Genomic DNA, 20,314 nt, shown 5'->3' on the forward strand with positions numbered 1-20,314 from the left:
CAGCACTTTGCACAACAATGCTAAGCCAAATGGGACACCCTCACAGTGGCCAGAGAAAGAAAGGGTTCAACAATAAACCACCTGTAACAAGTTCTTCCTGCAGCTGCACGATCTGAGAGGCTGGAACTCAGCCCATGAAATTGTGTTTTAGGCTGAAGCTACACTGCATTTTCTTTGTTAATTTTTTTTTTTTTACATTTACCTGGCTATTTTCAAAATCAATTTTAACTATCCCTGTGCGCTCATGTATTTTAAACCATAAAACTCACTCAGTCTAGACCTTTAAATCAGAGCCTGAATTATGGATCCAGGTTAATGTTGGGATGATCCAGGAACCCTCCACCCCATCCCTGCTGAGGACCATCAGGCTAGACAGTGACGCCAATCCAGGGTCTGTGCCAAAGAGACACATCTACGGTTGCTCCTCAGGCATGGCACCTGATATGACACCTGTCACAGGGAACAGGACGTAGTCCCTGGAGCACCTCACATTTCTACAAATTCTCTCCCATGCATTACAAAAAAAGAGGGGGCTTCCACCTGGGAACTTCAGGACTAGTGTAACCTACATCATGACTGCTGTCTGCCCACAGAGCGCCTGGCATCACCTGTCTGCCAAGAGCAGTGTTCGCTCTCTCAGATCTTACTGGCCTGTTCTTCTGACTCTAGCGCATGCTTGCTCTGCAGGCCCACTGTTCCTGGCTACTTAGCTCAGCTGCACGGGCCTTGGTGTGCTCCATGCTCTATTCCCAGCTGACTTCTGTTTGTAAAACCCTGAGCACAACCCTCTGAGGAAAGACTGAAAGGACTTGGGGGCAAATGCCGTTAGAGAGAGTTGTGAAGCAAGCGCTCTCCGCACCCCACGCAGGCCGGCTGACCTCCCACCCCTTCACCTGAGCATCCAGTCAGCGTCCTTGCCCTCTGTTGACCTTGTCTGCATCAGTACCCCTGGGGGCGGGTCACTCCCCTAGTAGGCGCCTTCCTCAAAAGGGACTCGGGTATGTAATAACTGTGTGGAGTGGGCGTGGGAATGGCTAAGGAGCAGCATGCTTACCCAGCATACCTTTAAAAGAAAGAGGAAAGAGGAAATACCGGCTTGAGGAGACTCAGTACCGACACCAGAAAATGGAGAAGGGCGGAAGATCGCAGAGCTAGAGAGCACCATTTGCAGATGGGGCTTCAGCATTCAGTGCCGAGGCACACACAAACAACCCCACAAAGTGGGCTTGAAGGAGCAGCCGTCCCTCTAGCTGCCCTCCTCTCCTGCTGGAGCCTCTCTCTTCTAGTGGAGACCTGTGGGCACACGTCAGGAAGGCAAGAGCAGGCCAGTTTGCTGCGCCTCCTACCTGCCACCCACTGCACCCTGGCTGGGCAGACTGAGTTGAGACAAACAGCAAGTCAGCAGTGTTCCATCAGCAGGTTTAGCCTAGGGGCGCTGCCAGGCGGCGCCTAAGAGCCCACCCGGCTAGGCCAGGTCTCCTCGGCTGTTCATCTCAGGGTTGGCTGCCCCCGTTCCTCCATCTAAAGCTGCTTCAAGGTCTACAAAGGCCTGCAATGCCTCCAATCTGATTACTTTCCCCATTGCTCTCCTGTACCAGAGACCTGACTGACAAACTAGTGTTCCTGAGGCACAGTCAATGGAACTGGCATCACCGTTGGGCTCAGCAGAGATGTATGTTCACAAAAAACAGAGAGCTCGGCCTAGCATCCCTCCACTGGGGAGGGTGTCCTCACTTCAGGACCAGGGCCAGAACGTAAGGGGGCTTTAGTATTTATAAATAGCACTGTGTGTGTGTGTGTGTGTGTGTGTCTTTCCTGCCTGATAGTAATAGGGCTATGACTGAAGTATAGCCATGCTGCTGGGAGCAGGCCGGCGTGTAGCGAGACGCCAGTGTGTGCCCAGTGGGGCCTCCTCCACAGCTGCACACCGGCATGCACCATGGCCATGAGGTGGGGTCACCAGCAGGCACGGGGCTCCACAAGCTCCCTGTGGCCTGTACGCCTTCCCGTCCCAGCAACCAACAGGGGCCGAACAGTGCTCACTTCTCTACAAAGTGCAACACATTAGTAAAATAAAATACCAACCAGTGTTTTTACAAGCTGCAGTTAACATAATTTTATCTTTTGCACCCATTCCTACGTCTGTCTCCAACAGAAGATCCTCTATTGCTTCACAAGTTAATGTTCTTTTTCATAAAACAAACAGTAATGGCTGGTTTTCACCTGATAAATACCCACGATCCAAGATTTGCAAAGGTATGCTTCATTCCGTGCAAATCTTACTAAATTAAGGCTGTCTGTGTCTTGGTTGTGTTGAAGTGGTTACAGCAGCTCTCAAGCAACGCGAAAAATTCCCTGCATTCCAGATTCCTTCCATGTGAATTTTGGGGCAGACAGCTGGAGCTTGGGGATTTTCCTACAACATAAGGCAGCGCGTGTGGAGAGGCTGCAGGTCCTGGAAGTAAAACTCGAGTGGCAAATGCTGTGTCCCTGGGCGGCAGGAGGAGCTCCATGGTGTTCTTGCGTTTCACAGAGTGCAGAGGGTGGCAGGCAGCAGTGTGCGGCTGCTGACAGGCTTCCAAGCCCCCTACGGTGTCCGGAGAGCACAGAGCCCAGTGTGTGCCCCGTCCCATCCGAGCTTCAAGCTGAACATCTGCCCTGCAAGGCCCAGGAGAAGAGGAAACGCTGGGCAGAAAAGGCCTGCCCAGAGGATAGCCAGCTTCCAAGATTTACATTCTGAATAGCAAGGGAGGCCGGGCCAGAGAGAGGCGCACAAATAACCCTCCCTACAAATCAAGTATCACCAGGAAATATCAAAGTAGACACACGTGTTTCCATAAGCAGCTTTGCACTTAACATTCAGTCAAGACCGTAACTTATAAACCAATCTCTGTTAAAACAGTTTAACAAGCTAACAGCAGGAGTCCTCAAAGTCCCCCAGGACCTTGTAACACAGAATGGAGTGTTCTTGGGCCAAGGCTGCCAGCTCCTTCAGGAACTCTGGGAAGAGGGCAGCAGCCAGCATGGTGTTCTTCACTGGCTGCGGCAGGCTTGGCGGTGCCCTGGCCGCCTTGGCTCTGTTGCCCAGGAAGGGCTGAAGCACACGTGGAGGGCCATCCAGAAGGGACTTGTCACTTTCTGTCCTGGAGCCTTCCTGAATGGGATCTGAAAGCAGAAAGAAGACAGTTCTGGGACTTGAAATAGAAAGCATGTGTGTGAAGGGCCAGTGGGTAGTGCTGGGCATGGCCCTGGGGCAGTTTGTCAGCTGACTAGATCCTGAAGGCAGCCCTGTGCTCCATGACAAGCTTGTACGGCAGAGAACAGTATGCTCAGCTTGTCACACAGGACTGTGTCCCTACAATCCTGTATAGGGAAGCTCACACATAAGCTGTGGCAAGACAAGAAACTCAGCCAGACCCTGGGCTGGCACCCTGACGCCCTGCCTGTCGGAGGCCAAGGGATGGACTGTGGGAGCTCAGGCGTTCAAGATCAGCCTGGGTGACAGAGCAAAACCCTGACTAGAGGGAGGGAGGGAGAGACGGACAGAAGGATGGTCAGACAGCGGACGGATGGGTGCATGGGTGGGCAGGAGGGTGGGCAGGCTGGCAGGCAGGCTTCAACTGCACCTGCTTCCACTGGTATCAACCGAGTGGAGACTGGGCTCATGGGAAATCTACCAAGGGCATACATGGCCCCTCTGCTCTCCTGACACCCAGAGCCGAGCCAGCCACTCCTGCCAGGGCAGCCCTGGTCACCGGGTGCAGCTCCTCGTGTTCTGCAGCTGTCGTTCTGCCCTCAGAGCTTCCCAGAAGCCTCAGCCCCTTCCGGCTGGGTCCTCTAGCCTCCAAAACACAAGAGGAGTGAGCCATTCCCCCAGATCTCCAGAAATAACGGTGAGGACAGGGCTAGGAGTTCCATGCAGCCGTGGGGTCAGAAAGGGCTCGGAAGCCAACGCACAACAAGGCTCCCAGAAGCTTGCATCTCCTTTCAGTTATGTAAGTCTAAGATGACACAAGCCTAAGTTCTAACGTAGTCGGCTGATTTGCACTTTATGCTAAATCAGTTCTCCTAATTAAAGCGGCTCAGTATCCCTGACTTTAGTTCCTAAGCTCTCCTGCCCTCATATATTTGTAGGAATTATTTATGCCACCTCTGCCCCATACCCAAGTGATCTCATTGCTCCTTCTAAATCACTGTATTCAAGCTCTTCATTATTTTGGCTGCGTTTTAGAATTCAGCCCCATTTTTCAACACTTCAGAGTGTTGCTTAACGACAGTACTAAAAATTCTTGACATTTATAGTACTTTCCACATCTCACTACTGTAGTCTTTAGTGTTAAAAAAAAAAATCCTCCACTCATCTGCCTTAAATATCCTTTGGATTAAAGCACATCATGGTTGGTGTCAGAGAGAACTAGAAAAGTTGTTGAGCTCCGTCTCCCACTACCTCTTATCAGAATTCCCTCACGTGCCCTGGCAGGAGTGTGGACAAAAGTGTGGACAGTGTTGACGTCCACACTGGTCCGGGCGCTGCAGCTCTCCCATGGCCATCAAAGCCCACAAGGAAGCCCAGACCCCGACTCTGGCGGGCATCCTGTTCAGACCAGAGTCTCCGCTGTGCTCACACTTCACCATCTGGAGCATCGTCTCCGAGTCGCTGTTCACCTACATCTTATTAAACTCGAGACGCACCGGGACAGCTAAGAGCACAGGTGCTGCCAGCGTGCTCCGCCTCTCTGTTCTTCCGCTTCCGCAGACCCTCAAAAGCTCACAGACTTAATGTAAGGAGCAAACGAGTCACTGGGCATCGCATACACAGGGCCACCGACTGCCTGTGGCACACTTCAGCTGCCATCCTGAGCCTGTGCGTTCCTGCTCACAGGTCAGCCACGCGCTGCCCCCTCCACTCCCCCCTGCGCTGCTTCCAGCCCACTTCCAGAAGGCTGGGCAACCTGTCAGCCACGCGCTGCTCTTTTGCTTGTTCTGTACCTCAGTCTCTCCAAGGGCCAAGCCCACCTGAGAGCGTGCATACTCACAGCCTAGGACCGGCGTCATGGAGGCCAACAGTCAGTGACTGGAAGAGGGCCTCATCCTCCACACCCCTGCTCCTCTCCAGGCTGCCTCCTTCCCTGTTTCCAGTGTCCTCTTTCACCCCTCCTCTCTAAACCAGGCTTTGTGGATTTTTACCCAGCATGATTTGTGAATTAGAAATACCACTACTAAGGTTTGTCTGCCCAGCTTGAATCCACGAATCTTTGAATGAGTCAGAAGGGCAGCAGAGGAGTCTAAAGACTCACAGGGACATCCTCCAGGCGGATCCAGCAGCCACTGGGGTGGACTGAGCTGGCTTATCGCCAGGAGAAGGCCTTTCAGTGTGTCACAGGAAGCAGATTTGAGCAATGATCCTGAGCTGCCTCACCAGGTTTGTCTCCTCTGTGAGATGGGGTAACATCTAGCCAGCCTTCTAGAGCCGGAGCTCAGTTAAAGGACCTTTAAATGTAAGCCGGGCGTGGCACGATCATTGTGTGGTTTAAGTGCATTCGAGGAGAATTTCTTTTTTTCTTTCCTTTATTTCTTCCTGCCTTCCTTCCTTCCTTCCTGCCTTCCTTTCTTTCCTGCTTGATTCCTGTCTGCCATCCGTCTGTGTGTCTGTCTAGCTGGAAAAGTAGCTAATCCTCAGGAGGCTGCGCAGCCAGTACAGAAGTCCATCATTTTCCTGCTGAGGGCAGTGGTCATTTGATCTGCTGTTGGATGCCTCCACAAGGAGGTCGGCTTTCCTGAAGGGACACCAGGGAGTGAAGGAGCCACATGTAGAGCAGCTCTGGCTGCGGGCACCTGAGTCACAGGAAGGGTCCAACAAGCATGCACAGCGCCCAAAGGGGAGGGCAGGGAGAGGCCAATATGAAGACAGGGCTGGCTCTGAGCTGTGCTGGAAAGCTGCTGCGGAAGGTATTGCAGGCGAGCTCAGGGTTTCAGAAGCAGGGCAGGAGCGCTCTGTCATCTCCTGGCAGCAGAGCTGGCCCCGGGCACAGCTCAGACTCTGCGGACCCAGCCACCTGCCATGAAGATGCCCTTCCCCCACAACGGCCTTGCCTTCTCTCTTCACTGTCTCGCAGGTTAAACCCCGACCCATCATTTAACCAGTGGTACCCGGCCCAACTTTCCTTTAAAACATGCCTCACAGTACTCCAGCAGCCTGCGGCAACCAGAGTTCTGCTGTAGCCAGAAAGTACCTGAGAGGTGAGCAAACCATTCTTTAAAGGTCAGGAAAGGAGCAGAGACTGCAGAGTTGTGGACTGCTCAAACACTGGGCCCTGGCCTCCATCCCTAGCCTGCCTCCAAAAGTGGTTAGGAACGTAAGAGCCAGCGAAGCAGGGTGGCCAAGGCCAACCAGGGAACATACAGACAGATCCAGTGGCTACACAGAGTTCCGGGCTCTCTCCAGCTCCCTTTAAAGGTGTACGTCTCTCAAGAGTTCTGCTCTGCCTCTCATTCCCAGTCTTGCTTCCGGCTGCTTGCTGTAGGCCTGAGGCACAGGCTCCCACTGCCCACCCCATCTCTGAAGCCTTGTTCCACACTGGACAGTGGTAGGGAGACAGACCCGGGCAATACTGGACTTTTAATTTATTTGTGCTCACCAGGCCTATATCACAGCTCAGACAGTGACACCAGGTCTGTCTAGCCAGAAGCAAGGCCAAGCAGCAGTGCTGCCAGGCCTGGGTCATTCTCGGCTACCCCCTCCACCCCTCCCTGCCATCCATCCACGACCCACCTAACCCTCCCCAGAGCTGAGTGAAGCAGGAACTGCCGAGGATAATTTTCACTTCTCCTCATCCCGACAAACAGTGTCCACCTCCTGGGGTCCTAAAGCACATTCGGGTTTTTCATGCAAGATGCTCTAAAAATATAATAAAGAGAATAGACAGCACCTGTGGGGCAGGGAGGGGCCAAAGGCACCCCGAGGTGCTTCTGGGGCCCACAGGTGCATGGCTCATTGGAGCTTGACAACATCTCGCACACAGCGCCCTTCCTGAAACCACCGCAGCTAGGAAAATGGATGGCCAGCCGGACCCCCCACGGGGGCACAGGCCAGTGCAGGCCAGGAAGCCTTTCCTTTCCTTTAGTTAAGAACATGGGAAGAGGCTGTTCTGAGATGGACACAAATACAAATATTCCTTGGTGCCAAGAACACCTGCAAACACACACCAGCAGGGCCTGAGTAAGCTTTCTCTGCAGCACAGTGGACAAAGCAGGCTGACCTTTGGTGGGCGCCGCAGGGACCACGTCGGACATGTCCACCCGGAAGAGCAGGTACTGCTGGGCTTGGATAAGGAGGCCTGGGAAGTCTCTCTCCACCGAAGCGAACTGCTCGATCTTGTTCTTCACAGATGCCAAGACCTGTCAAAACCACATGAATGCTGCTGTTGCCCCAGGCGCAGTTCCACTCCAGCTAGCAACACGGCCTTCAGGGCCAGCCCTTACTACAGGGGCTGTGATGGTACTGGATTGTCTGTGACTGTCCGTGTTCCTGGAAAGATGCCCAAACACCACACTCAAGGAAGCTCCTGGTTGTTATCTATACAACCAGGTGAAGAGCACAGGGAGGGGAGCCAGTTAAGTGGGACTCAGAAAATTCGAGTTGTAGCAAAGCCATGAGAGGAAGGAGAGGAGAGGAGGAGCAGGCCGCGAGCTACCTGGTAGAGCGAGCGGACGCTGGGCTGGAAGACCATGTTGGTGTTGAGGAGGAAGGAGCGCAGCAGCGGCTGCGGGTAGCTGGCCAGCTGCGTGACGATGCCAATGAGAAGCAGGTTGACGTGAAGAGAGTTCTCCAGCATGTTCTCCAGCTTCGACAGCACCACGCTGATGAACGGGCCTACGGGGGAAACTGAGTCAGGGCATGCCTCCTGAGAGTCACTGCGGCCACAAGTCACCAGCCACCCTGGGGCCAGTGTGTGATCACAGGTGACACGCATCTGCTTTTCCATGTGGCTGAGCTGACCCCTGACTCCACAACCACCTGTAAAACTCTGAAAGCTATAAAAAAAACAACAACAAAAACCCTTTGAAAAGCTCGGGTTCTTCATTCCCTGAGTCTGCCAGTGTTCAAAGTATACAGCTCAGCATCTCCTGGTGCTGACATCAGGCCGAGCAGTGTCCTAGCAACCAGCCTTTTGTTAGTAGAGAAAACCAAACATGTTTGAGCAGTGTTTCCCAAGTAGCTACATGTAAGCAGGGGCTGCCTGTTCTGTACACACACCGGAGAGGGGTTGCCTCAGTAAACGTCGTCATAGTGTGGAAAATGGGAGAGGAGCGGCCGAGGGAATGAAGAGGCCGGACGGACACGTGACTATTGGGAGCAACTCCGTATCTGCATTTTCTCTTTCAGACCATGGAGAAAGAAGGGATCTACCTCAGGAAGTGTGGCTCAGTGTAACACAGAGGTCTCCAACAGCAACGCCTTGTGATATCAAAAGCACTTTATAAATATACATATTTATTTATAGAAATATATATAAATTTTATAAATATATATTTATTCAAAAGCTGTTTCAGCTTCAAGTTGGTAGCATTTGGTTCATGTGTTTACTGAGGGCAAGGAAAACAAAAAAAAATTATAAATCTGGAATTAATAAAATTACTTGAAGATGTTTTAAACTTTTGCAATAAAAACGTTCTTTTAAGCAAGATGGATGAGAAATCTGTGTTCTCCCCAGTGGAGCTGCCACTGCTGCTCCTGGGCCCAGGCGTGTTTAGAACAGGCATGTCACCCTCGGTGGGTAAGCGTGCCTCGTGAAGATGTCACCACCATTAGCACGAACTCACGAGCACACTTCATCTCTCCATGCCTCGCGCACAAGTCTGGCAGCAGCTAAAGCGCATACAGGGAAACAAGGGCTCTGAGAAACGAGAAGAGACAACCACTCCAAGCACTGACACAGGCGGGTGCCGGGCCGGCCACGGTCCTCCGTCAGGATTTCTGTCACCCGGGAGGTTCCATCACATGCCGCACCCTCGCCTGGAAGCTTAGCAGACTCTTCGCCCTCTCTCTATGCCAAAGTGGTGGTGAACCCCACTGGAATTGATGAGCCTTGGGGATCTTGCCAAACAAACCTGGGAGGGTCTGCCAAACACATCCAGAAACCCCACAGACAGAAATCCCAGTGAAAGCAACTAATGGTTGCTCCTTTGAGAACCCCAGAAATGTCACCGGGGCCCTGGGCCACCCAGCACAGCTTCTCAAACTGCTTTCTGTGCCTTCTACCCTGGACCAGTTTCCTCTGCCTGTCTGTCTGTCTGTTGCTCTCAGCCCACCCCAGTCACAGATATCTCTGCCTCCCATTTCCTTCCATGTTAAAATCATCTGCTTAGTGAAGTCTTAACCAAGCAGGTAGCAGTTCAGCAGAACAGGGTCCGCATGTGCCCAGCGGGCTTACTGTCCCTGACCACACAGTACTCTCGTCCGCACCCAGCCAGCTGCCCACAGCCGTGCACACTGCTGGCCCCTGGTGACTAGGGAGACATGTACAGCTCCGCTCTGCTACAGGAGGATGAAACAGCTCAGACCCCATGCATGGTGTAGAAGAGGTTCACCGTCAGCGTTTCATTGAGCGACAGCATGTTGAGTCCAGGCCGGCGGACTGCCGTTCTACTCCACCAGTGATGCCAACTGCACATTCTCAGGCATGGCGGCAGAAAGTATTTACAGTCAACCTTTGCATTCTGATTTCGTTCTTAGCTGGCCTCTAGCACAGCAAAGAAAGCGACTTAGCAAAAAGCAGTTGCCTGGGGAACTGCAAGCATCTGAAAATCAGAAGCCTGAGATACACGCAGAAAGCCGCAGGCAGCGCCGGGAGTGGAGGGTGTTCCCTCTCCTCCTGGACAAGAAGCTCTTCACCTACTCGTTCAGATCACCAGTGTCCCCCAAAGGCCATGCATCTGCTGAGGGCCTGTCCCCACTGTGGCACTATTAGAAGGTAGTGGGATATTAGGGAGTGGAACCTCCTGGTAGGAAATGGGACACTGGAGGGGTGTCCTTGAGGAGAATACTGGGACCTGGCCTTCCTTGTCCCTACCACGAGATGGGCTCTTGGGCCAAAACTCCCTACCGTGCTCTGCTGCCTTCCCGCAGGACCAAAAGCAATGAGTGAGTAACTGGACCAAACCCTCTGAGACAGTGAGGCAAAACAGAGCTGAGGGCCTCAGGCCCCTCATCACACTCCTACAGAGACGAGGGGCAGGGCACACAGAGAACACTTAAATCTTCGCACAGACAGTAGCCTCGCTGCTTCCCCTCCCCAGTCTTCTCATCCTTTTCTCAAACACTCAGGTGCTTCCTGTGCTGAGTCTGTCCCCTGCGTTTCTCAATTCTGAAAACAAAGTTATCACTGATTCTGTGACTCAGCTCTGTTCACAAATCCAACCTCGGGGACATCTGCATCTCTGCCTCAGGAAGAGTCCTTTCTCCTCCTACCTAGACTCTATTTCAACAGAGATTAAAATTACACAGACACGCGCGCGTGCACACACACACATCTTTAAAACAGTAGAAGGTGGAAAGTGAGAAGTCATCTGGAAGAAGCCCTTGTTGCAGAGTCTAGTGTATCACAGAAATGTATGTAATGAAGTAAAACCTGAACCATCGTGGACGCATTTACCCAGCTCTACAGAAGCCAGAACTCTAGGTACTTCTCCTCTACTGACTCACTTGATAGAAATCATCCCAGGAAGTGTGTTATTTATTTATCCCATTTAAAGATAAGGCAGAACGCTAAATACACACAACTCATAAATAATGGAGTCAGTATTTCAATTTGGACCGCCTGTTTCTAGGGCTATTAGCCAGCATATTATCTTGATTCCCAGGTGTGTGTGTGCGCACGTCTGTCTGTGTGTGTGTGTGTGTGTGTCTGTGTCTCTCTGTCTGTCTGCTGGCACTGTGATTTTTAAAGAAGATAGCATGATCTATCCATTGTTGTAAAGACTGCTCTTCCACTTGTCTGAAGAGTGTCCCATACCACACGTAGAAAGCTGTCTAAATGAATATAGAATATTTGATTGTTTACAGTGTTGCATAAGCAGTTTGGTCTAGTGGTGGACATTTGGGTTGTTTCTTTTCTATTATAAGCAACACTGCAGTAAACACCTGTGTGTGTGTGTGTGTGTGTGTGTGTGTGTATGTGTGCATATATGTGTGTGTATACATGTATAGACGAATGGATGTGTGTGGCACAGAAGGCATACGGCTCTAGAAACAGAATGCCCAGGTTAGCAGACACCAGCTACTCCTGGGCTTCCTCTCCCTCCACCTTGCCCTGTGGGAGTAGAAGGAAACGGCTCTAGAAACAGAATGCCCAGGTTAGCAGACACCAGCTACTCCTGGGCTTCCTCTCCCTCCACCTTGCCCTGTGGGAGCCATACTCTGCACGTTGCTCTGTGTGGCCCCTGTCAGCCTGATGCACACATTTCCTTCCGGGAGAAAGAGAAGGCTCCGAAGACTGGACACTAACTGCAGTTGCGAGGCTCCGGGAACTCCTGAACAGCTCATGAAGCCTCCCCTCAACGTTACAGACATAGAAAGGTCCTGTGTGAGGACCTCCAGGCAGGCCGTGTGGGGGCCCCTTGCTGGGATGGCTTCTCAAGGGCGCAGCCTCCTGTGAGCAGCCACCGGCTAAGCAACCCTTCACACGGGCTCCCGAGAGCAGCCGCGGCGAAGTGCTCCCAACCCTAGCCCTACTAGATTCTTGAGCCTGTCATCAGTGCCCAGCCTAGGGTACGCAGACATTAATCACGCCTCTCCAGAAAACGCCTCACCATGCTGCTTCCCTCCAAGCCTCACCATCGGAGCCCCGTGTGTGATGTTTCCTCCTTCCTGCCCTGGGCTCCCTTCCAACAATGGCTGACTCCACCACTCAATGAAAACAAAGGTCTTTGCTGGAGTCTCTGAATTATTGTATGTTCTGTGTTTTTAGGTCCTATGCATAGAGTTCACCAAACATTACAGGTTCAATAAAAAGTTGTTGGACTCTTGAATAAATGAAATTAGAAAAATGGAATACTATGATTTTTCTAGGAAGCAAATTCACCTCAGCAGAATTGATTTCCGCTGCTGATTCCTGATGATTCTGGGGAGAGGGGAAAGGGGAGCTAACGCCTCAGCCCACATTTGGAAGCTTGGAAACCTCAGGTCTCACACATGGAAAGATATGTTTCCTTGTGTACACGCTCTAAAATGGGGGGAAAGGCTTTCTTATGGTGATCCTTGTGTACCACGGAACTTGCATTTCACCAGCTCAGGCTGACAGCGCATCCAACACTGATGTCATAAAATGCTATTTTCTGTGCTGTCCCCAACGAGAGCTACTTCTTCCCTCAATTTGCATATTTCCCAGGGATGGAATCATTTTGTCAGAAAGACGGAACCCTAAATGGCGGCCTCATTAGCCAGGACTCAGTCCCAGTGCCTACAGAAAGGCTGCAGGACTTTGGGCCTCCTTCCTGTCTAGTGTGCCAAGAGGACAGGCCGCTTCCTTCCACCCCTTTCCCTCACTCAGACCCCCCAGCTCTGTCCCTTCCCCTACCAACTGGGGAACCTAAGATGATCTAATCCTTTTAACTTATGATTGACTGACTGGTTGAATTTTAATTAAAATTTCTTCACACTGAAATGTTATCTCAGCTAGAAGCTCAAGCCTGATGATTGTGGAATTAAAAGCTTTCTCCCTGTTTAAATACATCTTCAGGCATCAGTAAATAAATGAATAAATATTGGAGGGAGGAGTGGGGAGCCCTTGAAATCTCAGCAGGTCTCTGTGACTGGGCTGGAGAGCACTTTTTTCATCTGTCCATGGGGGCTCCGGAAGGTGGGTACCCTGTCCTTCCTCCCCAGCTACTCCCCACTGCCAGAAAGGACGATTCTCTGCCACCAGCAAGAACAATGGCAGTGCTCGTCCTCCTCTCAGCGCCCTTCCCTTCGGACATGAGGGTGTCCAAGCCCCATGCCCGGCAAGCCACTAGAGCAGGACACAGCCGCTGTGACCCAAGGCCGAGGTGTGGCCCTCTGTGTCTCCGGCTTCTTCAGGACTTCTGCTGCTCAAGGCTGCAGGCATCTCACTGCAGCCTTCCTGAGCTCTGCCCTGTGGGATGCCCTCCACATGCTGCTACAGCTCCAGACCGTTCCTCAGGCTGCCTGGCATCCATCGTCAGCGGACTTCACGCCCTGCCCAGCCTCGGGCCCTCCACAGGCGCTCCTCGCTGTGTTAGCACTGGAGAGCATGCATCTGGAAAGCGGCCGGACGTGTGGACCTAGCCTCGTGCTGAGGTGGCCAGGCTTTCCTCCTGAGCAAAAGCCCCTCTGGACTCAACGGCCTCCTCACCCAGCTGTCCTTGAAGCCTGTCAAGCATGATGTCAGTACTTGGCATTGGGTACACAGCACAACACAAGTATCTCACCCACACAGATTTTTTTTTTTAACAACGTGTTAGTAGGTGCTAGGAGAAAAAGAAATTCAAGAAAATGCAGCTTTAAATAATGACTCCATTCTTGTGTGGTCTGTCAGGCCTATTACTTCATCAGGACCTCAGAAGTTAATGCAGAGCACAACTTAAAGCCTTCACTTGCTATACAAGTCCATCAAAGTGGGAAGGGCAAAACAAGACTGCCCCTCGCTCCTGGCAAGGCCCTTCACCCTGTTAGAAAACGGGCACGCCCACTTCTCCCTCACTTCCCTCTGCCGTAGCACAAGCACTCACGACCACTCTCGCTCACTTCCCTCTGCCATAGCACAAGCATTCTCGGAAGCTGAAACCACACAGCAACGTGAGGCTGTCACCTGTGAATGGGGTGCCCTGAGTTCTGGCAAGATGGTGGCTAGCAAAGGCCGAGTCCTCTCCCACACCAAATGGGGATGGCCCGGGCTCCACAGCAGGAGCATCTGCCATGAGGGAGTCGAAATCATCTTCCTCTTCTACTTTGCATCCTCCTCTCCTTTCCTCATGATGCATAGGGAGCAAGGGGTCCATCAGGCCCTCAGTGCCAGAATCCAGCTCTTGAACCATCTGGTTGTACTGGGCAATGAAATCTTCACTCTCCGTGCTGGCCACCAGCAGGTCTGACTGGGGCTCTGCCTCAACCGTGGGGGCTTTCAGCTCCAAGTCGGACTCCAAGGCGACCTCAGGTACGTTGTCTGGCTTGGCTTCTGAGAACGCGTTCTGATTCAGGTCTGAACTCTCCCTGCTGGGCTGTGACTCGGCCTCAGGACTGGGGCTAAAGAGAGGTCCGTTGCTCACGGAGGGACTGTGGGCCCTGGGCTGGGCCTCGGCTGGTGGGGCGGTGGCGTGCCCCTGTGGCTCCCTGGCGTCCTCCGAGTCCTTCTCGGCACACAGCCTGTACACCATCACATCATCCTGAAAGTCTGCCTCTTCGATGTAGGACCCCTTGAAGAGGAGGATGGCGCTCTTCTTCATCTCTTGGATGTGTTTGGGGGGCTCGGCAGGTGTTGGGGGCACTGGGGGATCCACACCATCATAGGGCCCAGGGGAGCCCACGTCAGCCCCCGATGAGATGCCGGTGTCATAGCTGTCATCCCATTCCAGCTCCGACTGGCCCTTTGTCTGCCCCTGAGTCCTCGAAGGCTGTTGGCGGAGCATGGCCTCTGGGTGGCCCGAGTCTTCCTGGCCCTCCTCTGACAGGCCCTGCAGAAAGGTCTCGGGGTCAGGCGAGTCCCCGTCATAGAGGGCTGACCACACCCTGCAGTCCCTCATGCAATGCAGGATGTTGGTGTGGGCCTCCCACAGGTACTGCAGGTAGCTGATGTCCAGGGCCTTCCCGTACTCCACAATGCAGGCTGCCGGGGCAGGCGGGCAAGGAGGGGCAGCTGAAGAAGGTGGGCAGGGCACTTCCGGGGACAGCTGCTCCTCCTCGGGGCCTGTGCAGGAAAGACAGCACCAGGTGAGCAGGAGTGTGCACAGAGAGCCCAGTACCAGCCTAGGCCTAGCAATGGCTGATTAAATTATTTCTGAATAAGAAAAACTGAATTAAAAGGAAAAGACAGTGACAGACACCCCAGCCTCACAGAAGACACAAAACCAAATGGCCAGGTGCTGGCCATTGGGTGATGCTGTGAGGTGAGGAAACAGCCTGAGGGCCTGTGAGGACAGTCCCCTCTACCACCCCCAGCTTTGGAGACCACCTCCCATTTCCCGGCAACACTCTAAAGGGAAGCACTGGCTTGTTCACCACTCAGGACTCCTGGTCAAAACATGTAAATATCTCTTGCCCCAGGTGGAGACATGACATTCTGATCTGTTCCAGAAACCAGAACTTTATGTACTATTGTTTCCCCCTGAAGAGTTGGCGTGGTTGGACCTGTCAAACACCCCCACAGGATGGGCAAAGGAGATGGGAAGAACAATCATCCTCTTCCGGAGATGATGCACTCATCCTTCCTAGAAGCTGCTTCCTTGGCAAACCCCTATAGCGCCTCTGCCACGGAGCCTCCCTGCCTTTCTGAATGTTTAGAAAACTATAACCTTCCCTCCTTTTCTGTCTTTTTTTCTTTTGGATACTGGCCAAAAATCTAGGCCTCCCATTCAACTCTGGGCTCCTTTAGGCTTCCCCTGGAGACCCTGCCCCAGCCCCGTGCATGCCCTGCATGTCCTCCATGAAGCTGGTGCTCATCTAGTGCGGAATCTGATAGGTGCAGCCTTCTCTTCCTCCTCCCATCCTCTCTTCCTGGCCACAGCCTGCCTGTCCTGGTGTTCCTCTCTCAAATTTTAATTAAATTGTCTTTGAGTTTCCTTCTGAGTCCATTTCTAAGTTCATTTCTTAACAAGACTACGAACCCTCAAGGAGGGTTCCCAGACTTCCCTCCAAGAGCTAAGGAGAGCCCTTCTCAGGAAGCGGAGACGACGGTAATAGTCCCATCGTGGGGTCTGCCACAGTATAATAACTTACAAGGATTTGCATTTTGATAATAAAGTGCAAGGCTGATGACTGGAGTTTGAGAGCCAGGTTTTCTGGCAGACAAGTCCTGGGCTTCTAGAAAAGGTAATTAACTCATTCTACCTTGCTGGCAACAATCAGGATATTGACATATATTAAATGGTCTCTTGAAGTCAAGTCACAATCAGGCCGAAAAACCAGCTGAGAAGGTCGAAACTGACTTCATGTTACAAGTTCCAACATCCTCACTGAAATAGCAGTGAAAACACCTGACTTTAAGTTTGTAATTTCCCGGGAAAGGAAATTTTTAGAAAAGACTGACTTGGAGAAAAATCTGCCTTCCACCATTTCTTAAACGTCTAGAATAGTGTACGTGCTAGCATGGACGTCAATGGTCCTATATGACAGATACTGACTCCCCACCTGCTCAGAGATGGGCGCACACCCAGCGCTCGCTGTTGGGGGCCATGGATGGTTCTTGTGCTGGCCTGCTGTCCACACTCCATGCTGTGTCTTTGTGAGCCCGTTCTTAATGGACTCTCTACTAGACTGGGTCACATTTGAGCCGTTAGCAGAATATACGTAGCCCCGTGAAATGCACACACACCTCCTTGTTCACCGTTCTGCTTTTAGAAGGCTAGTGCCATTTTCCTATACCCTTCAAATACAAAGACGTCAAACTACTCCTAGGAATGATTCCTGAGCGGTGGCTATATTCTGGGCAAGCCTAAACTCATGGTCCTTGCAGCAGTCCTTTGGGATAGATATTATTTTACAAAAACCAGGGAAGTTTGGAATGTTTCAGAATTTTTCCCCGAAAGGTGCTAAAGCCCAGATCAGACTCTAGCTGATAAGCGTGGCACAGTGATTCTGCCAGCTAGCTGTAGCCCACCTACCTGTCTGCTCTAACTGCAGGGGCTGCGAGGGAAACACGCATTGGAGAGGCAATCAGAGAAGCTGCCAGTTACACGGCCTTGAACAAGTTGACCCCTCCCTGATGTGCACTCCTCTCTTCGCACCCTTAAGTGTGATTGCACAGACAAAGCAGCTGGCACGTCCTGGAAAATCACGCTTCGTCTGAATTTTGAATTTTGGAAATTAAAAAGCAGGTCTGTCTTGGCTATAGACTCAACATCCATAACACATTCTGCTTTAGAAGACATGTGAGTACATTTTTTATATTTGGACTCTAAAGATACTGCTAGAAAGAACATGTGAAATAAAAATCCGTGAAAAATGCCCAGGTGAAGGCAGGTGCTCTCCTGAACAGTAACATGACTCTATACTGCCTTATGATGTGGGAAAAGGATCCAACTGCTCTTTAACTCCAGCTTTGTCTACCTAGGAAGACACGTGATGCTGGGACAGATGCATGTGGCATGTTTAAACGTGTTCCCACCTGGACCATCGAGTGCACACTTTGACCAGAGAATATAGTCCCTTTCTTGGTTCCCAAGTGTTACAGTGATGCCACTGGCACAACAAACAGGGGTCAAGGCGAGCAGCTTGGCGGCAGACACGGAGTAACAGTCTCTCTCCTTCACAGCCCACCTTTGACTCAGCATCATGTGGTTGCAGGGGATCAGATACCTGAAATGACAAAAAGCCAGCATTCACTGTCTCTGTGATGCCCTAACACCACGACCAGAAATGATACCCTGAAACAGTTTAAGTAGCCACAAGCCGGGCCTTCACATCTTCTCCCCACCCTCAGGCCACCACCCAGCCCTGGCTGCCGGTTATCCACCACCTTGCTTAAAAACAGGCTAAGAGCTTCTTCCTTCTGACAGAACTGTTCTCTTCAGGACATTTGTAGCCCTCTCCACAGCCTTCCTCATCTCATTGCCCTCATGCATTTCAACCAGCTGCAGCCTCTCCCCTCTCTGCCTGACAGTTCCCTCTCACGGAAGCACCACCTCCTCCAGGGAAGCTTCCCAGATCCTTATTCTAGGGCAGAGCCCTTCTCTCCCTCCACTGCCTGTACATGGAAGCATTGTTATTCTCGCATCACAGAAGTTTCTTCCCCTCAGCATGTGTGCTAACACAGCAAGGACTGCTTCGGCACTCTTAGGATCCCTAAAACGGACTCACAATAGGCTCTAAGCGAAGGAGCCAAAACCCTCCACAGCCTCTTCTGCTCTCCACAACCAGGAGGGAAGATGGGGCCTAACAGCTCAGCGGGGCGCCCTGGACTGTTGACTGGTGACCAAAAGCATCCTCGTGTTAACCAGGGAAGAGAAAATCCGATTGTGTTTCAGGCCCAGCTGAGCACGTTAGTGAGCTTTGAGGGCAGAATGGGTGTGTGCAGTGGCTGCCTGTTCTTACAAGAAACACCCACCAGTCATCAACAAGGAGCCAGGCTGGAGGACCCTGAGCAGGAGCGTTTCACAGAAGCCTAAGCTCCCGCTTGAGCAACTGCGGCCTTTAGCTGAACCAGTGCTCTACTTCCCGGTTCAGCCCCAGAAAGAGGCGGCCAAAGGAGCACGAGCTGTGACCAGGAGCCCATCAAAAGGCAAAAGGCGCGGCTCGCAGGTCCAGGGACCTGCAGTCACGGAGCTGCCCCATCATCTCCCGGTGAGGCCAATGAAGAAAAGCCAAGTTTGTTCTAATGGCCCGTCTGCTGCAAGGAGCCGGAGTCAAGGAGCCTGAGTCAAGGAGCCAGAGTCAAGGAGAGAGACATTCCATCCCCTGATCCATTCGCGTGATCACTTCACGATCACTCCTAGGTGTAGAACACAGACTCGCTGCGTTCCCCAAATCAAGCCATTTCTTGAGCACTTTAAACTCCTGTCAGCTAGGGAGGAGTGTGCTGTGCCCTCCACCCTCGTGGGCACACACACTGCCAGTTCTAAGACCGGACTCACCCCACCAGTCACCTCTGGTGGCAGCATCTACTCTCATAAGCTATTTCTTGAAAGCAACAAGAACAAAGGCACCGAGGGGGAGGGAGGACAGGGACGGAGACAGTGTGTTCTGGCTCCTTGGAGACCTGTGTGTGACCCTCACAGGAGCACGGATGGATGGTGTGGGCAGAAATAAAGACTTCCTTTCTCATAAGGGTTCTCTGGACTGATGCCTGGGTAATTGGGGTGACAATGGAAAGAAGCTTTTCCTCACCTCTGTCTGAAGATAGCCCAGCAGGAACTCAGAGAGAATCACAGGCAATCCAGCTGCCCCAGGGAAGCTGGACAGAGGGGAGACAGCGGATTGCGGCCACAGGCAGCCAGGACCAGGATGTGACAGAAGTAAGGCAGCACCCAGAGAAAGGCAGAGAACAGGAAAGATACCGCAGCGGACACACGTGATCATGGTGGGAGAAAGAAGATCCTGAATGAAGCTCCCCTGGGGAGGGAAGGCAGCTGTTTTGCAGGGGGTGAAGGTGTGATATGAGGGGCAAAGATGACAGCAGGAAACACTGACACGAGCCCTGCTTTTCCCAGCCACTGAGGCCTGCAGCAGCATAGATTACTCGGGACTTTCGTGTCCTCACTTGGGTCACTAACTATCACAGAATCAACAGCATCAGTGTTTTTTAGACTGCACGAACTCAATGCCTGCTTGCAGCTCAAACCAACCATATTTCATGACTCAAACTGATATACATGCCTCTACTCTTTGTTTGAAGTATTTAAAAAATGGAGCACTGGATCAAAGCTAATAAAGCTATTTATCAAATACCACTAGTGGATAGCTTGAAATTATTTTAGAAGAAAGAGTTGGCAATGCACAACTTTGAAAATGCCTGTTCTCAGCAGAACCTAAGAATTTCCTTTTAAATAAATAAAATGAAGGGAGATCCCTGTTGGGTTAAGCAAAGGTTTTATGGGGTAGAAATGGGGACAGCCACCCCAGTGAGTGACCTCCCTAGTATTCCCAGCCACTGTTCTGTTGGGTTTTTTAATCAAGGGTGAGAAGAAGACACACCGCACCTTGGCCCTGTGTCTTTCCAGCTTTTTGAAAGAACAATCCGGAACAGAGTGTATGCTAAAAGACACTCAAGCAACAAACATGAAGATAATATGTTTGTTGCTGGCAGAAAAGTCATAGCACAGGCAGTTTTCACTAAGCCATCTTTTGACTCCATGGCACTTAAATTTGTTTAGAGATTTTATTTAAATCAGGAAGAAATAATTATAGATCTCTGCACGTTTTTATCGGCTGGCAGAAATGTTGTGCTTCTCGGGGTGGCCTCACATCACTGTGGAGCCAATCTGACCTCCAGCGCATCCTCCTCCTGCTTCAGGTCCATGAGTACTGGGTTCAAGCTTTACCCCACACACAGCTCACAGACTGAGAAATGCTGTACTTAAATGTCCAGGTTAAGCCATTCCCCAACACACCAGGGTAAAAGTGCTGTGCCTGCCACACACTCGC

General features: G+C 51.8%; 1 protein-coding gene across 5 annotated transcripts in view; it reads right to left on the minus strand.

Annotated features, from left to right (window-relative positions):
* Nucleotides 1-2,090: 2,090 nt before the first annotated feature.
* The window catches only part of Fhip1a (FHF complex subunit HOOK interacting protein 1A), a 215,468-nt gene continuing 197,244 nt past the window's right edge, over nucleotides 2,091-20,314 (minus strand). For all 5 annotated transcript variants that reach the window (XM_021652496.2, XM_060378515.1, XM_060378513.1 and 2 more), the window contains 5 exons: nucleotides 17,340-17,530; nucleotides 13,830-14,924; nucleotides 7,695-7,873; nucleotides 7,260-7,398; nucleotides 2,091-3,165 (listed from right to left, as the gene is read on the minus strand). In XM_021652496.2, the coding sequence (XP_021508171.1) occupies nucleotides 2,912-3,165; nucleotides 7,260-7,398; nucleotides 7,695-7,873; nucleotides 13,830-14,924; nucleotides 17,340-17,530 (1,858 nt within the window). In that variant the 3' untranslated portion in view covers nucleotides 2,091-2,911. The remainder of the gene's footprint in view (nucleotides 3,166-7,259; nucleotides 7,399-7,694; nucleotides 7,874-13,829; nucleotides 14,925-17,339; nucleotides 17,531-20,314) is intronic.

This window comes from Meriones unguiculatus, chromosome 2 (genome assembly GCF_030254825.1).
Source record: "Meriones unguiculatus strain TT.TT164.6M chromosome 2, Bangor_MerUng_6.1, whole genome shotgun sequence".
Taxonomy (NCBI): domain Eukaryota; kingdom Metazoa; phylum Chordata; class Mammalia; order Rodentia; family Muridae; genus Meriones; species Meriones unguiculatus.